The sequence below is a fragment of the Monodelphis domestica genome, chromosome 4 (assembly GCF_027887165.1).
Source record: "Monodelphis domestica isolate mMonDom1 chromosome 4, mMonDom1.pri, whole genome shotgun sequence".
Classification (NCBI taxonomy): domain Eukaryota; kingdom Metazoa; phylum Chordata; class Mammalia; order Didelphimorphia; family Didelphidae; genus Monodelphis; species Monodelphis domestica.
In genome coordinates, this window is record NC_077230.1 from 343,267,498 (window position 1) to 343,289,075 (window position 21,578).

The window sequence follows — 21,578 nt, forward strand, 5'->3', positions numbered from 1 at the left end:
CCAGCATTTAGCCCAACGTGAGGAGTACTAACTAAGGCAGGAAACCCAGACCAAAGAGGATCTCACAATTCTGACATTTGGAGGTAACAGAGCTTCATGACTAGCTGACAAGGACAGAATCCAGCAAGAATCTACAGTCTCTCAGACCTAAACCTAGGCCAGAAACTTGCAGAGATCAGACCAGAAAACAGTAATCAAATTTTGCTATAGATCAGTGATTCCTTTTGGAAGTACTGAAAGCTTACATGTCCCCCAGTCTATCCCTGAGATCTTGAAATAACACAATGTTCAATACTCCAAAAAAGCAGTAGCGGGATTAGTCTAGAACTTCCCTCCAGAAGTATGGGAAAACCCAGCCCTCATGAAAAGTAAGCAATTGGGAAGAAGACAGGAAGAATAAGCAAACAAACATAATAAGCTATTATGGTGATAGAGATGCTACAGACATAAATGCAAAGGAGTGTGTCTCCAAAACACCTACAGACAAAACCTAAGAGAAAAACACAGCTTAGGTACAAAGTCAACTAGAATTCTAAGAAGAGATAAAGTAAGAGTTTTGTTTGGTCTAAAGAATTTTTTAAAGTTTTATAAATAGCATAAGGGCACTAGAGAAAGAAAATGGAAAAGAAATGGCAGCTATGGAAGAAAAAATTGTAAAGGAAATTTACAGTTTATCACAAGAGATACACATATCTTTGTTCAAGCAACAAACTGCTTCAAAAAATAGAATAGATCAAAGAAGTAAATGACTCCATAAATATTAAAACAAATTTAAAGGCTAAAAAAGAAAGATTATGTAAAGTATCTCACAGGAAAAAGAAATGAGTTTGAAAACAGATCAAGGAGAAAAAAATATAAAAATCATTTGTGGGGAGGAGGAAGGGAGGAAAGGGGGGATTGTGTGTGTGTGTGAGAGAGAGAGACAGAGACAGAGACAGAGACAGACAGAGCACGCATCCTATTTCAAGATATCATAAATGAAAACTACCCAGATCTTCTAGAACCAAAGAGCAAAGTGGAAATAGAAAGAATTTACTCATTACGTCTTGAAAGAAATTCCAAAATGAAAGAACATCACGACCAAAATCTAGAGCTTCTAGTCAAAGAAAAATGACTTGCAAACAATCAGAAAGATTTCAAGTACCAAGGAGTCTGTCAGGAACACACACAATTTAGCAACCACCACAATAAAGGAGTTGAGAATATAGAATACAAGATTCCAGAAGGCAAAAATTATAGGCTTATTACAGTTAAGAATAATTTACCCAGTAAAAGTGAGTATAATGCTACAGAGGGGGAAATGGCCCTTAATAGACTATTTTCAAACATTCTTTTTTTTAATTAATTAGTTTAATTAAATTAGGATATTTTCCCATGATTACATGTTTCATGTTCTTTCCCTTCCCTCCTCTTTCCTCCTCCTGTAGCCAACACACAATTCCACTGGGTTTTACATATATTATTGATCAAGACCTATTTCCAAATTATTATTATTTGCAATAGAGTAATCATTTAGAGTCAACATCCCCAATCATATTTCCATCTGCTGGGAGCCATCAGGCCACAACGCCTTGACAGAGTCATGTGTGGTAGCTTAGGAGGCCACAGAGTGGCCCTTGGCAAGATGTGATTCCCCACTCAGTCCCCCTTGAATGATCTCTCCCATCAATGCCCCATACCTATGAAATTGACATGAGTACTATTCCCCCTAGTCTCAGAAGGAATAATACAAGAGCAAAATACCTGTACCCTAATTCTCTAAAACATCACCAAAAGATCAGACCCTCAAACCCAATCCCAAAGACTATCATGGGTTAACATTTATTTAGGTACATAATTCCCAGCAAAACCGTAGTTACAGGCCAAGCCCAAAACTTTCCCACTCACAGAAACTTATTCTCATGAAGCCAGCACACCAATCAATCATAAAGGCCCATACAAGACATACAGGTACACTACAGGTGTACCTGTGTACAGGTGTACCAAGCTTCAATATGCCTCAGTGATTCGATTACACAAATCAGTAACTCAGAAACTCTGTAGTAAAACCCTAAAAAATGATCAGTCTAAATTTGAATTGTGTTCCCAGTACTCTTCAACCTCAATGGTATGATTATTGAATTGTCTTAAGAACTACTGATTAATTATTACATTTTATTAAAAGTAATAAGTAATTTTCCTTGATTGTAAGCTCAAAACTTCTCACAGGGTAATGAGAAAATTAAGCCACCTGTGACAAAATAATTTATCTTGTATGCTGTCTGTAATCACAATATAAAATATAGAATGTTAATCTAGTGATTTGTTAAAAATTAAATGTATCACTTTCCCAATTATCTCTCTTTGAACATGTGTGTTGGGTAATGTATCTGTGTGCCAAGAAAATGGGTATAAAAATAAACACCTGATAGCGGAGCAGCTATCAGATGCAAGGCATTTCCATGGCCGTAATGATTAAGCTGTCTTCCCTTTGTTATTTTTTTGACTGATCATTAACCACCTGTCTGTGAGTGAGGCTGGACCTTGCCTGTGGCACCCATCCAACCATGTGATCAAGAAGTTGTTTTTCTTCTTTGTTTCTACTCCCACAATTCTTTCTTTGGATGTGGATAACATTCTTTCTTATAAGTCCCTCAGAAGTATCCTGTATCATTGCATTGCTGCTGGTAGAGAAGTCCATTATGTTCAACTATGCCACAGTGTATCAGTCTCTGAGTACAATGTTCTCTTGGTTCTGCTCCTTTTGCTCTGCATCAATTCCTGGAGGTCGTTCCAGTTCACATGGAATTCCTCCAGTTCATCATTCCTTACAGCACAACAGTATCCCATCACCAGGAGATACCATAATTTGTTCAGTCATTCCTCAATCGAAGGGCATTTCTCATTTTCCAATTTTTTTGCCACCACAAAGAGCACGGCTATAAATATTATTGTACAAGTCTTTTTCCTCATTATCTCTTTGGGGTATAAACCCAGCATTAGTATGGCTGGATCAAAGGACAGGCAGTCTTTTAAGGCCCTTTGGGCATAGTTGCAAATTGCATTCCAGAATGATTGGATCAATTCACAACTTCACCAGCAACTCATTACTGTCCTAATTTTGCCAAATCCCTTCCAACATTTATTACTTTTCTTTGCTGTCATATTGGCCAATCTGCTAGGTGTGAGGTGGTATATAGGAACTTCATGAAGTTCAGATAAAGGAGAGAAATGCATAAAAAAAGTAAGCATGAATAAATTAAGATAAAGCAACTAAACAAGGACAAACTACTTGCATTCAAATATCTAAACCCTAGTATTCATAGAGGGATTCCAATTAGACAAAACCTTGGAATAGTTCTGTTATCTTCAGGATCTTAAGAAAGGAATGGAATTGGGGGTGAGGGGGATATGGTAATAAGGGACAAGAAGAGAAAGGAAAGGAAGTTCATGGTAAGTTATCAAGGAGAAGGAAGTGGTCAAGAGTAGCTGACACCTAAACCTCATTCTCATCTAATCCAGTCCAAAAAAATGAAGATTACACACATGTACATACACATGCATGTACATGCCCACACACAGAGTGGCACAAAAATATATTTCACTCTATGAAATAGAGAAATGCATTAGAAGGGGGAAGGGGAATTAGATGGAGGGTAGATTAAAGGAAGGAAGGATTAGTTCTAAGCTAAGTAAACTCTAAGGATATACAAAAATATTTAGAATTCTTTTTTAAGTAGCAAAGTTTGGGAATCTGAGGAAGGGCTCATAAACTGAACAATGGATGAATAAGTTATGATATAGAAATATGATGGAAAATTATTCTGCTCAACTCTTATAAGCATACTTCTAATCAGGAATGACCTATCAGGATTTCAGAGGAGTAATTTAGAAATATGCTACCCACCTCCTGAAAGGTAAAAGATTCAGAATGCAGAAGGAAACAAATTTTTCTTCACATACCCAATATGACAATTTGTTTTGATTGACTATTTATGATTGAAAAATGGTTTGTTTTTCTAATATTTTCAACTGAGTATAGGAAAGTGGGGGAAGGAAAAGTAGATGGACTTTGGCTGAATAAAATAAAATATTTTTTTAAAAGAGAGAAATTATATAATCTAATTTCCACACTTTGAAAATTGGGAGGAAACTAAGATCCAGAGAAGGAACTTGGTTTACTCAGAATTACATAATGACTCAATAATAAAATATAAATCAGGCCTTCTGATTCCAGGTCCTAGTCCAGTCTATGCCATGCTGCCTCAACTAAGGCTCTGGGTGTGCTTCACTTTTTATGGGACCTAACACCACCAAGAACATTACATTTTTCTAGTCTGAAACCTGGAAAAATTCAGATTGTATGTTCGTATAAGAAAGAGAGCAAGGTTTTGTCCCATTCATGAACAGAAATGTGGCATTTCCCCAAACTGTCTTCAAGACTAAATAGATCATATGAAGAAATGCTTGTGGACCACTATCTGGCAATGGCAGGATTTGTAAATATAAATTATAGGATAGGCTGGTCATGAAAGATCTGTCCTAAATGGAAAGAATACAAGGATCTGGTATTATGCAAAAGACAGCATAATTGGGGGCATCTGGGTAGTTCAGTGGATTGAGAGTCAGGCCTAGAGACAGGAGGTCCCAGGTTCAAATCTGGCCTCAGACACTTCCCAGTTGTGTGACCCTGGGCAAGTCACTTTAACCCTCATTGCCTAGCCCTTACCACTCTTCTGCCTTGGAACCAATACCCAGTATTCCAAGACGGAAGGTAAGGGTTTAAAAAGATAAAATAAAAAATAAAAAAATTTTAAAAGACAGCATAATTAATGTTTAGAATCTTTTATGGACTTCATGATGTTGGTAAAAATGTAGGTACAGTACATTTATTCAATAATTGTAAATATCTTGCATTTGCCTTGTGGGACACTATATACATTTATTATAGTACTTTCAGTATACTACTTGATCCTCACGTAACATACACTCATGCATCAGGCCTCTGGTTAATCCTGAAGCTTGATAAACTTTAGTCTGATACTCTTAAATCATCTGCACAAAGCTAGTAAGTCTAGAATCAGAATGCTTTCTAGCCATTTGATTCACTTGTGTATGACTAAAAACAAAAGCTCACACAGCTAAGGACCAGAATCTAAACCCTGAGTATGTTCAGATATGTGGGTTCATTAGAATAACCAAACCGACAGTTATCATATGCAGGATTGAAGAATTCATCTTAGTTTTTGTTCTTTCTTCTACTTTGAAAAAGAAAAACAACAAATGAATTCAAAGTGTGTATATGCCTGAATTACTTTGATGACATCTTCATTTTTATCCTGCTACAGTGCTGGGGATATAAATAAAAAATTATACATCTTTCTCTCTGTTATTATAATACAGCTACCTGGAACAATTACCCCTACTTCTAAATGCACACCTTATATATGTTGAATGTGGAAATCAGCCATGTAAAAATGTTCAACAATGTAAATACCAATAGTCATCAAATTAGTTTCTCAGTTCTGTAAAAATTAACTAAATGTAAATCATTTAACCACTCCTGGCCTCAATTTCCTCATCTAAGGAATAAAAATAAAAATCCCTCCTCTCCCTATCTCATAGTACTTTTGCACAGATCAGATAAGATTATGTTTATAAAGCACTCTTATCAACTACAAGTATAACTCTGTATTGACCCAAGGGTATATCTTTGAACTTCTTAAATAAATACCTATAGTCAGTCCAAATTTTTATTTTGCAGCTTTCTCATATATAAAGCACAATGAATTTACAGGTCAAGCAGCTGCTGTAACTTCCTAATCAATACAATTATGCTTATTTGTATGAAAAATTAATTCTGAAATAGATAGTAGCCTCTTCTAAGTTATTTCCTTGCTGTTAATATAATAATCACCTTGCCTTGAATACCAGCAGAATTCAAAATATTCTCATTTCAAACCTGACCGCCTAGTTGGTTTCAACTTATGTTCCAAGCCATTTACTTAAAATGGGGAGACATCACCATCTTGTGGACTCTTTAAGCATTGATGTTTATAGGAATGTTTTTCTCCTAGTAATTGAGAAATTCATTGAAGCTATTTCTTATTGCTCTGTTTCTAGACATTTTCAGTTCCATATAATTTACATCTTATAATATGCTATACAGTATAATATATCTGCTGATATCTCAAAATTTATTAGTATAGTGAATACTAGCACACAACTCAGAAGAGCATAACTCTTCTGATTAAAAATTTCATTGTGTTTTACTAAATACTAAACTCATAGGATCACAGATGCCCTTAGAGATCATCTAGTCAAAATCTTTCAGTCTTCAAATGTGGAGCCTGAGGCCCAGGGACAGGAAATAATTTTTCCAATAGACAGCAAAGTGATGGTTCAGTTCACAGACTATGAAGTCAGTGCTCTTTCTCCCCCTCCAAGTTATCTTCTCTAAATATCACCTCATTTAATCTTCACATCAGTCTCCCAAGTCTGGCACTATAGGGATTTTTGTTAATTTTATAAATAAAGAACTTAAGCTGAAGGTTAAAGGAGCTACATCAGCATAAATAGCTAGTAATTACAAACTATGTATATACCAAGACCTAAATTTACCCTTTCTTCCCCCCTACTTCAGCCCCCCACAAAAAACCCAAAATCATGGGGAACTGTTTAGCTGTCTTACAAAATATTCTTTACTCTATACAAATCCTCTAAAGAATTTGCTTATGCCAGTTAAATAAAGCCTTTAAAATAAAATTCATTTCATAAAATTTAAATGATTTTCTGAATATATATTCCGTATAGGGAAATATACCCTGTGTACAGAGTAATGATTGAATTACTTACTTTGTGCTCAAATGGAGCTCCATAATAGCCATCATTCAGCCCAAAAATTATTTCGTTTTGGTTGCGAGCATGAATCTAAAAGAAAAAAGATATGCCAAAATAGATTAATTAGTTCTTATACTTATTCAAGTTTTTCTATAGACAAAAAATAAAAATAGGTCCCAATAATGTATTTTTTAAAAATGAATGTTCCTCTAGGTCATTATTGGATTTAAATTTTTAAAAATCACTTTAGTTGAAAGTCTTGTCATCTGGAGTTCTCTATTCTCCTATGCTTCTCATTTTAAAACCTCTTGGCATCATCTCTCTTTCTCTCCTTCTTCTCCCAGTTGCTGATAAAGAGGTGGCAAAATCACCAAAATCTTCCAAAATCACCCTTCTAATATGCATTTCATCTCATCTGTTTTGGCAGATTACTTCCTTGTATCTTGTCTCATATCTTCAACCTCTCCCTATCAATCAATTATTTCCCTATTGCCAAGCAGGCCCAAGTCATGCCATCATCAAAAACTCTTCACTAATACCAAAAATCCCCTTAAGTTATCATCCTATATCTCTTTCCTTTTTCATTCAATTCCTTGAAAAAACTGTCTATACATGCTGCCTTCACTTCTCCTCTACCTCACTCGTCTACTTGTAATATGATCTCACTCCACAGAAACTGCTCTCCCCAAAGTTATCAATTATCTCTTGACTACCAAATCTGATGGTCTTTTTTTGGTTCTCATTCTCATCTTATTTGTTGCTCTTGATACTGTTATCAATCTTTCCTCTTGAATATTCTCATCTCTCTGACTTTCTGTGACACAACTCTCTCCTAAATCTCCTCTTATCTATCTGACCACCTTTCCTAGCTCATCATCCATAACATACCTTCTAATAATGGATATTCCCCAGATTTCTGCCTTCCCTTCTCATCTTTACTTTTTTTTTTTGACAATTACATAATTCCCAAGGGTTAAACTATTACCTTTATGCAGATGACTCCAAGATCTATTTATCCAGCCCCAGTGTCTCCTCTGAGCTCCAGGCCCATATCACAATTACTTACTAGACATTTAAAACTGGAACCATCTTCAACTTAATATATCCAAAAATTCATTATCTTTCTCTCCAAACCATTCCTTCTTTCAAACTTTCTGTCAAAGGTACCCTCATCCTTCCACCATCTCAGGTCCATGTTGGCATTATCCTGGGCTCTTATACCCTACAATGAGAGATACTGGCTTTTTCCTCTGTTTCTAAAATATGACACTACATCTCCTGCCTCTTTGACCTTATATTGGTTGCTCCTCATGCCTTGGAATGTACTCCCTCTGTCTTAGAATCTCTCTTGCTTTAAAATGGAACTCAAGGTCCATTTTCTAGATGAAGTCCTTCCTAATTTCCCCAACTACTAGTCTCCTACTTCTCAAACTTGTGTACCTAATCTGCATATATTTGTTCTTAGTAACTTTATATAGATGTCTTATATGCTTTTATGTGTACTTGTTATGTCCTCCATTAGAATGTAAGCTCACTGCAAATTTGGACTTTTTTCACCTTTTATACCTGCATCCTGAGCACATAGCACAATGCCTGACACATAATGATTGGCACTTAAAAGCTTTACTGATTTATTGATATGTTCTAGATGGGGGATAGCCAGTATCCAGAGGAGAGATGGAATGGCAGGTATAAAGAACAGCAAGAAGGCTAGTTTGGCTGTGCCACAAAAAGTGGGAAGGAAAATAATGTATGAAAACAATGAAAGGGTAGGTTATATCCAAAGTATAAAGGGTTTGATTAAATGTGATTTTTATAACGTATTTATAGAATAGCTGTAGATTATAAAGTATTTGTAAAATAGCCAGACTCCAATACAGTAAATACAATATAAGTGCTAGGTATTATTATTAATGCCAAGAAAGAGTTTAACTATTTGCTTAATAAAGTAACAGGGACATGGTCAGAACTATGCTTCTGGAAAACCATTTTCAAAGTTGTATTAGAGATGAAATGGAGAAAAGAACAGGGGACAGAAAGATCAATAATTATTACTATAATTACAATACTATAGAAGAAAAGTGAAGAAATCCTGGACTGGAGTGTTAGCCATATGAGGAGTATGTAATTGAAAATCTGTTACCCTAAAAATGAAGTACATTACCCAGGAGCCCACTAACTTCCTGCCATTACGTACTTCCTATAGACAGGGGATATTAGGCAGGGACATGGACAGTCCTGCCTCTTTACTTCTTGTCCTGAGCTTGGTGGTAATCAAGGCAGGCATTTGAACTGGCTGATCAGCCATGGGCACGTTGTCTTTATTTTGTATCCTCTTTGTTCCTTGATTTCTAATGATCATTAAAAAATCCCTTAAAATATATAATTTTTATTTATTGAGACTAATTTTAATTTTTACATTGATGGCAACCACAAATCGGAGAACCTCTCAATTTTTTAAGATAGCCTAGATAAAAAATTTTTAAGCCACGTTTCTCTTGCCAGGGCTTTTCACCCACCCCATCCACCCTCGCAAACTCCAAACTCTATTTGGAGCTGCTGCCTTCTTCTTTCCCTACTTTTTTCCTGGTCACTCTCCCTCCAGCTAGGCTTTTTTTAGCCAGGGGACTCTTGGCAAAGAAGAGATAAGCCACTTCTCTCACCCATCTGCTCGAGCCCATGTTCCTCAGTTCCTCGCTGCTACCTCTGGCATTGTTGATACTGCTTCCTCCTAAACTCCAGCTCCGGCCCCAGGCCCAGGTCCCAGACTGCTAGTAGCTACCACTGTGTCTTCGGAACCCACAAACTTGGAGTCACTCTCCAAGCAACTGATAAAAACCAGGGTGTATTTTCCCTAGTCAACGATTAGCCTCCTAACTCCCTCTCCACAAACTGCTTCCTAGCATTTTACTTCAGAGGGGAAGGAAAGAAGTTACTCTTCCAAACAGAAAGTAAACTGCAAGCATAGCACATTCTTTGAAAGAGCAGTACCCTGCCTATATCAAAAAGCTTCTAGTTTTAGGATGTTTTTTTTTCCTTTCCATCACTGGTCTTTTTTCTTATCTTGCCATTTGGGAATCTCTAAGATTCAACCAGTTTGGGATTCCTCAAAACCATGTTCCCCTCACTGTGGTAGATTCCAAAAATGTGAAAAAAGGCATCTGAATGGATAGAGAAAGGAACTTTAAAGAGACTAGAAGTGAAGATTTTAAGATTTTTCAGACTCCATTGTTTTATGAAAATCTCTGTATTTTATTGTATTTTTTGTATTGTATTATTGTATTAAGATTTAATTTTGTTGTTTTAAGCTCATATATTAATGTATTCAATACTATTCTGTTACACTGAATCAGTTTAATCTACTGTGTTTTAACTATTAGATATATTCTGTTACCTTTCCCCTATGACTACTGAACAAAATATTGTAAAATATTATAAAAGCCCATAAACAGCTTTTTTTTCCATTCTGCATTTGTTAATTGTCACATACATGATGGAAGAACTCAACCTGATTAACAACCTTTGAAAAATTTAATGAGCTAAGAATTTAAATGATAATTCAAAGGGATCCTCAGAAATAATTTTAATTACCTAGTGGTTTCTGAATGGATGATTTATTTTTAATATTTATATTATAAAGAATGTTGTGTTAAAGATAGGGAAACAAAGAAATGTTCCTACCAAAATGTTTCTATTAAACAGGAAGCCATAAAGAGCTCCTGCAAAACTCTTCAGTTTAATTTACTTACACCAGAATAATCTAGATTTCTTGGTGATGGTCTAGACCCAAATAAGCTTTACTTTGTTTAAAAATATATTTGCCAAGATTGAAAGATTTGCTACGTCTGCAAAAATAGCGACAAAGGTCCACCAGTTCATAGTTTTTTGTTTTTTGTTTTTCTCATACAGCAATGTATATGAAATATGATAGTGGGTTTGTTTGCTATTGTAATTAACTGGGCTATTGTGAATTTTGGGGACTTTGGTATTTATTTGAATGTGCATTATCAACTGTATTACTGTTTTATTCTGAAAAATGTTTGTACTCACACAGTGGTTAAATTAAAAAGGAAATGTATCTCATTTTTTTGGTGAGAAACCTTTGTATTCTACCTCTCCTTGGCTGACCCAGTGTGTCACTGATTGTAAGCTACATATTTTTTTTATTTTTAAACCTTTTTTATTATTGTTTTTTTCCTTGCATGTGCAATACAGTATCTGATTTTCATTTTTTCTCTCCATTTTGTATTTGAAGCACAAGTCAACAGTTTTCTTTAAATTTTTTTTTATTTTGCAGTAATATAAGTTTAAAATACATTTGTTCTAATATTAATGCATACTCAAAAAGCTTTAGACTATAACAATCATGCCATTGATTGTTTTAAAAAATTGTGGGACTTTGCTTAAGATTTTAACTGATCCTAGGAGAAGGAAATGCAAAAAGAGACATTTCACAGTGCCAAAGAAGCATAAAGCTAAACTGCACAGTGCCAATCAAGCACAAGGTCAGAGAGACCAACCAATCCCAATGGGAATGATGAAATTTTGAGCCAAGACAAGACGACTTGAACTTGTTTGGGGTTCGAGGTTGTGGCTGTTTTGACATATGTCAAAGGCAGATCTTCCTTGTCCCACGTTCTACCAAGTATCTCAAATTTGGCTCATACCTGGCTCCTATAATATAGTCCCTATACTTTCTTTCACTGTGGGGCAAAACTTTTTGTAGATCTGGCTGCTGGTTGGGTAAATGCATAATTGCTTAAATCACTTTAATTGGGCCCTGATTCCAGGACCTGTTATAGGTTTATTTCCCTTTACTTAAAATTTTACACATAAGACTTTGATAGTCCATATTTCATCCAAAAATTATTTTTTCTATTTGAATTTTTTAAATGTTTTTGATTTCTCTTGTCAAATGATTCATATACCTCATGACCCAGCCATGCATCCCTAAGTGATCTCTGTGTTTCAACACCCTCTTCAGGAGGAAATGTATTATTATTCTAAAATGCAAAGTTTAAATTCTTTATCAGAGTAATTTTAGGATAAGAAACATGCTACCTCTCCGAATCCAGACAGTGAACTGTTTGGAGAAGGCACCATTAAGATGCCTGCACAGACCACACGGTACACAAGAAGATCCAGAGTGAACTTTGGGATGTGGTGATTTGAAATTGCTGTAGACAAGCTAACAAAATAATGAGAAAGATGTATAAATATCAATTCGAATAATTACCTGTTGGCCCATGTACTTTAGTCCATCCAGAGAGACTTTCCACTCAATCAGCAGCTGATAGAGGTCCTTCTTTCCACCCCAGATTCTTACCACAAAACAGGATACTGATGTGTCAAGATAGTCAGGCATTATTCCAAAATCCAGACTCCTCCAAGTTGGATTCTATTGTTGGGAGGAGAAAAGCAGGTAAGTTGAAGATAGCTTCTTTAGAATCATTTCAATCTAGCTGCAAATTAATGAAATACTATTGTATAGTAAGGAATAAAGAAGAGAATGAGTTCAGAAAACCTGTAAAGATTTACAGGAACTGATGCATAGTGACATGAGCAGAACCAGAAAAACAGTGTATAACGTAACAGAAATATTGTATTATGATAAACTGTGACGGATTACACTACTTTCAGCAAAACTAGGTCCCAAGATAACCTCAAGGGATTCATGATAAAATGTGCTATCCAAAGCCAAAGAAGGAACTACTGGAATTTGATTGCAGATCAAAACATGCCATCTTTCATTTTATTTTCTTCATGAGTTTTTTTATTGTATGTGAGATGTGCATCTTCTTATTACATCATGGGGAATATGTATTGTGTGAAGATATTGGTACAACCTGTAAGATTTTACCACCTGAATGGTTAAAGTAACATTTTAGCAAATCTTCCCTATTGTATATATCATAGGCCTCACATTTACCAGCAGAGACTGAGGCTGCTTTGAACTTTAGCCCAAGTTCTCCACAGCTTTCCAAGGTCTCTGACTGTCTGAAAGATACTTCTGTGAAATTAACCCTTGTCTCACAGAATGTATTGTCTTCATGACTGTTGATTAAATTTTGAGACATGTTTTTCCTGGCCGCTCCTGGGGGGCTCAAAATCTTGGCTAAGTCGTTGGGACCCTGGAAGCAATAATACAAACTACAGTTGGCAAAAAGACATCTTTATTTTGAGGTCAATTAAAAACCCCTTCTGGAAAGTGGACTCTGAAGTCTCACCCATTCAAAAGATGCTTTGCCTGGGACTTTCCTGAATAGGACCCTAAAATGCTGAACATAGGGACTTAACAGCTAAGAATATTCAGGTGTTGGAGTATCCCCCATTCAGTCAGGTATTTTATCTTTTTCATCTCTCTTATTGCTAGTGTTGTTATATTCATTTATACTTTCTGTTGTTTATGCTTTCTGTTGTCAGTTAAATTGCTAGATCTTTGCATAATAATAATAATAAAACTGTATTTTCTACTTTTTTACTTAATTCTGTAGAGAAATGTGTCACATTGTAGGAGCAAACCTCAAACAACAAATAGTTAAGTAGCCGCATATGTAAAACCACCTCAGGGTGGGGGAGAGGAATCTGAATCACAAAATAATGAAAAATAATTGTAGAAAATTAATTATTCATTTTCAAAAAAAGATAAATTAATCTTAAAAACTGAACAGTCTTCAGAATGTATTAACAAGTCACTAAGTAAAATGAGATATTCCAATTAACAACCCAGAGATTACAATGATACCACTCACAAAATTATCATAAAAAACATACAACAGTTCATGTAACTATAATCATCAGGGAATTAAATGCTTTGAGTAAGTGAATTTTCCAGATAACTAAAATTTATTCTTTAAAATTATTAAAACTTTTTCCTTACAATGTATTTAATAAAAAGAAATTCCAAAAATAATAGTTTTCATTTCTCTAGCACTTTACAGTTTACAAAGCATTTTTCTTACAAAAACTTGTGAGACAGGTCAAACAACTGCTATTATTAATCCCATGTTACAGATAAAGGGAAGAGAATTTGAAAGGTAAAATCACTTCTCCAGGGTTACAAACACTCTATCTCTCAAATGCACATTTTCTCTGGCGGTCCTTCATGCCTAGAATGCTCTTTCTCCTGAACTCTTCCTATTGATCTCTCTGGCTTCCTTTAAGTCCCCACTAAAATTCTTTCTTCTAGAAGTCTTCCTCAATTTCTTTTAATTTCATTGTTTTTCTTTTAATTATCCCATATTGATCCTACATATAGCTTGCTCTGTAAATATTTGTTTATATGTTATCTCCCCTATTAGATAGACTATAAGCTAATTGAGGGCAGGAACTATTTTCTGCCTCTTTTTATATCCCAATTAGAGTGCTCTAATTTTCTTCCATGTAAAATTAAAGTGTTCTATATAATTTTCAAAGCTTTCTGTAACTATAATACTCATTATTCTACTAAGCTATAATACTTTCATTGGCTACATACTGCATACATAACCATAAATAACCTTACAAATATCCCCAGAAGGTCTCCACTATTAGGATTTTTTTTTTTTACATCCTTCTCATTCTAGGAAAACATCAATTCCATTTAATTTTTTTTTTAGCAGTTAACAAGTGATGGCAGCAAAAGTGGGTGGGATGGAAGAGGAGGAATTTTTGATGATGGCAATACAATTAACCATCTTAATCTATACTCATAAAGTTGATTTTTTTTGCATTCACATGTAAAATTTTACATTTAGCCCTGTTGAATTTCATCTAATGATATTCAGTCCAATTATGTAGCCTGTCAAGACCTTGACATTGTTATTAGCAAGGGCATTAGCTCTCTCTTCTATATGCCATTTGTAGATTTGATAAATCTTGTACTAAGAAGTCAAATGAGAGAGTAAGAAGATATAGTTACTATGTATTAAGAAGTGAAATGTTCTTTTATTTTTGTATTGAAAAACTTGTGGATACATCCTGGTTTTCCCCACTGTTGCACTTACTATATATATATTTTTTTTTTTAATCAAAATCTCTATCTCTGTCATGTATATCATGTCAGTATACTTTATGTCCATTTTCATAGTCCCCTCAATGAAGTTTATGGTTTTGAAGTTACAATTTGTAGGCCCCCACCTCTGTCTGCATTCTAGTAGTCTTTATGGAACTTCTTGATGGATCTCCTTACTGATGCCTGCAGGACTCTGGCTGTTTTGTGTGCTGACCTTGCCATGAAAAGTGAACCATTGTGATTGCTCCTTAGATTTCATTATTATCACCTGATGTGGTACTTTTCCTTGGTGTTTATTAGAGCAATTGTAAGAGACTTGTAACTTGATGCCCTCTTTCTTTGTCATCTTTGTTGTTCTTCCCCCTACTTTTCTACTCTACCTGAGCCTGCACACATAGAGATGGTTGTTATAATTAAAATTAACATATATACTAGTTATTATTTTTCATAAAGTTTATTCATAGAAAAGGCAGATAAGCATAGATTTAAATCTCTTCCTTACTCTAAGTTCTCAGACCATGTGTCTCTATTCTATCAGCATCTTTTCTCTCTCCCTCACTTGTCCCTTCCAGCCAGTCCTCTGAGCCAAAAGACTCAGGTATGCTCCATCCATTTTCTTTTATTGAAGTTCACAGAAGCAACTGTGGTATGTGAGGAATGCTGATCAACCAATCAGTCCTCCAGGAGGGGGAGGGGATGAACTTCCCATGACACATGGTCAGATCCTGGATTTACTATTACACTCCAACTTAATCAAAAAGTTGGAAGTTTCTCTCTCTGAACATAATCTCTCATTCATCCATCTCTCTATGCCTCACTCTCCTAATCCAATTTTTATCCCTTTATCCTTTTAGTTTTTCAACCTGCTCTGACTTCACTTCTCTCCTTTCCAAATCTTAATCCTGTAGTTATCCAATTCAACTACACTGTTCTCTCTAATCCATCCTTCACACAGTTGACAGTGGTTTTCCTTAAGGGCTGATCTGACCATGCTATATTTCTCCCCAATAGAATCCAATGGCTTTTGATTGTTTCTAGGATAAAAATCTAAACTCCTATTAGGGTTTTTTTTTGTTTTGTTTTGTTTTTTTTATCTCTTAACCTTCTGTCTTATAATCAATACTACGTATTGGTGTCAAGGTAAAAGAAAGGTAAGGGCTAAACAATTGGAGTTCAGTGACCTGCCCAGGGTCACACAGCTAGGAAATGTCTGAGACCAAACTGAAACCCAGGTCATCCTTTTTCTAGGCCTGGCGCTCTATCTTTCCTGTTCGGTTTTTTAAACCATTCATAGCTAGCCCTATTATCTTTTCTATGTCTTTGTCATACATAACTTCCTTTCTCATGTTTTATGAAAACAGCCAAAATGTACCTCTTTTTGATGGTCTGTTTCCTTGTTTTTGCCCTTGTCTATTCCCATACCTGGAATGGATCCCTTCATTACATCTATCTCACAGAATCCTTTATTTCTCTAGGTAAGCAGCTTAAGTCATCTTTTACTTGAAACTTTGCTATTGTCTCTTCCCCATTTGTAGTGGCTCTAGTTAGTCACTATCTTACATTTTAATGCCTTGTATTTATTTTCCTTATTTTTATTTAGTATATAAAGATCTTTAAGGAATTCTTCTTTAATCTGAATTTAGTACTGGATTTTCTCCATAACAGTGGCAAATGTTCCTATGTTTTAGTTAATGTTTGTTTTTGAGGATGATTGAACAGGATCATTTCTGTTATCACACTTCAAGTCATCCTAAATGAGCTTGGTATATCGAAGTGAGATACTTCATAGAAGATCCTATAAGGAAATGTTTTGTTCTCGTGAGTCTAATTCTATTTTTATTTTTATTGTTAGAGCTAGGGACTGGTTCTGTGATTTTATTGTTATTGACAGGAACTGGTGAAGAATTCTCTCTGCCAGTGTAGGGCAGTGTTTTTCATTAAATTTGAACTTTTAGAAAATTGTCTAGAGCAGCAAAAGATTGTAAGATGTTCAAGCTAGGATTTATTTGAGGCTGGCCCTGAATCCAGGTGTCCCTTGTTCCAAGGCCAGTTTTCTGTTATCTGCCTCTTTTGTAATGAATACACATTAACAATAATGAGATCTTAGGTTCTTTACATTGTTCAGTCAGCTGGTACATGAGATTTAGAAGGAGTCCATTGTTAAATATCACTTGCAAAAGCCTGTTTGTTCCCTTTTAGAAACCTCAATGAGTATGTCTACAGCTCATGTATAAATGATATTGCTATAATTTTTTTGTAGATTTCTAGGACAATATAATTTTAGATACGTAGTTAATATTATTTTAGGCACCCTTTTTTAATATTAGTAGAGTTTGAGAGCTTTTGATGCCTTTGGTACCTAACACTCCTATAGCTTCCATTTATATTGTTCTCTCAATGCTTGGTTAGACAGGTTTGTCCAGTAATGTGACAAAGACTAGCACTTAAGAAAAAGTGCCAGGCTGAAGAGTATGTGAAACTGATCACCTCAATGTGGGAGAGGCCCCAAGGGATTGGAATCTTGAGGAGGAGAATACTCTGGCTGGTAGAGAAGTGGGTCTCTCAGTCTTGAGAAGCCCTAAGACAGAAGGTGGGGAAAAGAATTTCTCCTGAAGGTTACCCACTTTTCCCTGCTGATGACTGGAAATCCTCCACCCAACGTTTCCCAATTGAAGGGACTTTCTGAAGAGAAACCTGAGCAGACTTCACCTCAGCTCCTGTTGCCCAGGGGTGAATCAACCTAATTTTCTCTCAGGGGGCTCAGGCTAGCAAGGCCTGAGTTCCCCCCAAACTCAAAGAGGGAAGGGAAAGGATTTAGAGACAGGGACTCCCTTTCCCCACTTTCCTTTTCCCATTCTTTACTGCCAGTTATTCCTTTATATTATCCTGATTGAGTGGACATTAAAATAGTTATCTGTTCCCCAAGCTGTGAACAAGTGTGAGTGAACAGATCAAGGGGAGACCCTTTGGTCTCGAGTAGTAGAGGGGGGACAAGAGTGAAAGGGGAAAATCTTCAAACCCCCCTCTCCTCTCTCTGCGCCAACCTTAAACATCAGCTATCTCCCTGAACCCCACTTTGAGAAGGGGGGTATCCACTATTCCCCCCTTAATACTGAAAGACTGAATCCCTTGGTTACAACTTAATCCTGTTTTATAATACAGTAAAAAAAAACTAGGGGTTTCAGTGAAGTAAAAACTCAATGAATTAGTAATAGTCAAAATATCTAGGTTACATTTTTTAAAAGTATGGCTTTCAGGAATATGGAGGTAGAAATTTCTCTGTCCTGTTTAGTTCTAGTCAGCATAATTTAAGGGCATCAATTAGCTGAGGAATATACAGAGAAGAGCAACCAGGATGGTGAAAACCTTGTGTCATATGAGGGTACATTTAAGGAACTGGGAATATATTCAGCTTGGGGGGGAGGCGGGGACGGGAGACAAAAGAAAGGGATCATTATAAGTATTTAAAGGACTTTTATGTGTGAAACACATTTTATTTTAGTCCCAAGGGGTCAAAAAGACTAGAAATGAGCTAGCATTGCAAAGAAATAAATTTAAGCTCGATGTCAGGGAAAATGTCCAAAATGCCCAAAAGTAGAATTGCAGTATTAAAAGGGGGTATATTCCAGGGCAGCTAGATGTCTTAGTAGACAAGAGTACCAGGCCTGGCATTGGGAGGACCTAGGTTCAAATCTGGCCTCAGAGACTTCTTCACTGTATGATCCTGGGCAAGTCACTTAACCCCAATTGACTAGACCTTATTATTCTTCTCAATTGAAACCAATACACAATATTGATTTTACAATGGAAGGTTAAGTAAGGGTTGGTGGTTTTGGGTCTTTTTTGTTTTTGTTTGTTTTTAAATAAGAGGTCATAGTTCCCCTTCTTTTGAGGTCTTTGGAATGAGAGTAAATAATCACATCAGGTATTTTATAGCAGATTTTCCTTCTGATCATGGTTGAACCAGGTGGCTATTCAGGTTCTTTTCAATATTCAGATTCTATGATTCTAACGAGATTATAGGAAAGATATGACAAGGAAAGAATATTCCAGGGACAAGATGGAGCCAAGGAAAAGCCATTCTCCTGGATGACAATACCAAAAATTAACTTTAACGGATTAAATACTGGTGGCAAAAAGTTTGGAAAAATGTGTTCTAAAGAATAGAATTTTAAATAAACCAGAGATTATGAGAAAGGAGAAAAAAACTGATAAAATGAGGTCAGGCTAATCTATAACTCTCAATTCCAAACTCCACTTTTAAAAGTGCAGATATAAGAGACATTGTCAAAGCAAGGTTGATAAGCAATGATATGATGGTTATTTCCTCTCGTGGGAAAGCTAGATATAAGAGAAGGTAAATGGGTTGCGCTCATTTTAAATTGTCAATAACATGTAATTTGTGGTTTGGGGACCATTACAGAAAACAAAGATTCATGTGTTATTCTTATATGTTACCTAGATAACTGAAAAGGATAGCTTAGGGTCTTGATATGTAGGAAAAAAAGAAAGGTCCAAAGTAAAAATTTTAATGAACAGGCCTAGGGATGTCATTAAACTACACATAATTTCATGTTCAGAAGAAAAAAATAGAGACTATCTAAAATTTGACTATATTACTCAAATTTTACTATTTCAAAGAAGACATTTAGAATGCTAATGGAACAATTCCTATAAAAATCTTATCTTAATAAGAATTTCAGTTCTCCATTGAGAGATAAAATACAATATCATCATAAATAGAGTACAACTCATAAACTAAGCAGGACTTATAAATGAGCTAACTAATTTTTTAAGTATTTGAAGAGTAACAATTAAGGAGGAAAAATAACAAAAGCAGTGAAAACTTCAAAGCACCTTACATAATACATGTATTATCTCATTTGTTCCTTACAACAACTAGTTGGGATGGGTATTACTATGTTCATTTTGTAGGTAAGGAAAGTGAATCAGAAAAAATGTACAAACAAATGTGTCTTGTCACCTTCACAGTCTTAACACAATAGGTTATTCCAAAAAATGGTTGATAATAAAAACATTTTTTGAATTCTCTTGAAAATGGCAGTAAATTCAACTTCTCATTAGCCTCAAATCTTCATTCTCTATAGGTAGATTGTATTTTTTGAAAAATGCAGAAGGCAGTTATAGACATGTCTTGTAAATAACAATAAAATAATATTTATATATCATTTTAAGGTTTGCAAAGTGCTTTACACATAGTATTTCATTTGATTTTTACAATAACCCTAAATTATTTTCATCTCCATTTTACAGATAAAGAAATTGAAGCTGGCAGGGATTATGTGACTTACTTGCCTAGGGTAAAACTTCCAATAAGTACATGAGATAGGATTTGAACTTGTTTTCTGAACTTTAAGTCTAATACTCTATACACTACATCAAGTACACGTGTTCAGTATAGGTATGAAAAAAATAATCATGAAGAAAATTCAATTTAAATCAAAACATATGTGAGCCTTTTATTTAAATTTTTTATTTCCTTTTAGCAGAAACTTTCCCAATAAGCATGACATGGGGCTAGATCTTAACTGGCTCTTAAGTTTTTCTACTTTAAAAAATGTCAGAGCAATCCACTGATTACAGAAATCAACTCCCCCACTTATTAATATTTCCTTGGCAAGGGATCTTGCTTCACACTGTGACCCGGGAAAAAGTAACATAGGTACAAGAACGAAAAGATGAAGAATAATGCTCACTTTTAAAAAAAGTATAACAATTGTTTACATATTTTGAATGCTTTAACCTAGAATAAGAGTCTAACTAAAAATATTTTTCAAATATTTGAAATCTAGAACTTTATAGAATTACAAAGTGTTTTGTTCTAAACTGCAGCATCCATCTTATTGTCTCCCTACTTCTAGTCTCTCTCCAAATTGTTACTACATGTAATTGAAAAAAATAAAATTCAATTAAAAATGTTTTTTTAAAAAACTACTCCTAGATGCCAATGCTCTCTACCAGCTAACAAAAATTAATTTGTATTTATCATACAATACTTATCTGTGCATGTGCTGTTAGTCATTGCAAGTAAAATGTAAGCTAGCAAGGCAGAGGCTTCTTGTTTTTGTCTTTATATCCTGAACTTTAAATATAGTATTTAAAAGCTTGTGAAACTGAATGATCTCATCTTATTAAAGAAAATCAATCAACAAGCATAAGCATCTACTATGTGCCAGGTACTATGCTGGTCACATAAAGAGAAAAGTAAGACAGTGCCTTCTCTCAAGGAACTTAAAAGTCAACTAAAGGGAATGTCCTATCAGAGATTAGCAAATATTTAACCTATGCAAAACACAGTGATGAGCTATGAGATGGCAAATATGCAAAATACACACAGTGATGAGCTATGAGATGGCAAATAAGAGAATCCGTAAACACGTCTAAAGATGGAGGCACCTGAGCAGAATTCTAAAAGGTGCATGTTATAGGGTCTAAGAAGCAGAGTTGAAAAGGGGAAAAGCATACCAAGCATGAGGAACAATCCACTGTACAAAGAGACAGAGGTGGAAAGTTGAATTTCTTATACAGAGGATAGCAAATAAGTCATTTTTACTGAACCAAGGTTGTAAAGCACTTTAACATTCCAAACAAGAGAGTCTACTTGATCTCAGAGATAACAGAAATCTATGTAAATTTGCTAAGCAGAATAGTGACCAGTGCTTTAGAGATATAAATTTGGCAGATGTATTGAAGGATTGGCAAGGAGAGAGACAGATGCAAATACATCAATTAAGAGGCTAATGTA

The 21,578-nt window shown here is 35.2% G+C and overlaps 1 protein-coding gene across 2 annotated transcripts in view; it reads right to left on the reverse strand.

The window, feature by feature from the left end:
* The window catches only part of UVRAG (UV radiation resistance associated), a 453,313-nt gene that overhangs the window by 351,974 nt on the left and 79,761 nt on the right, over positions 1-21,578 (reverse strand). For both annotated transcript variants that reach the window (XM_056794952.1, XM_007490950.3), the window contains exons 4-5: positions 12,056-12,217; positions 6,835-6,909 (exon numbers count right to left, since the gene is read on the reverse strand). In XM_056794952.1, coding sequence (XP_056650930.1) covers positions 6,835-6,909; positions 12,056-12,217 — 237 coding nt within the window. The remainder of the gene's footprint in view (positions 1-6,834; positions 6,910-12,055; positions 12,218-21,578) is intronic.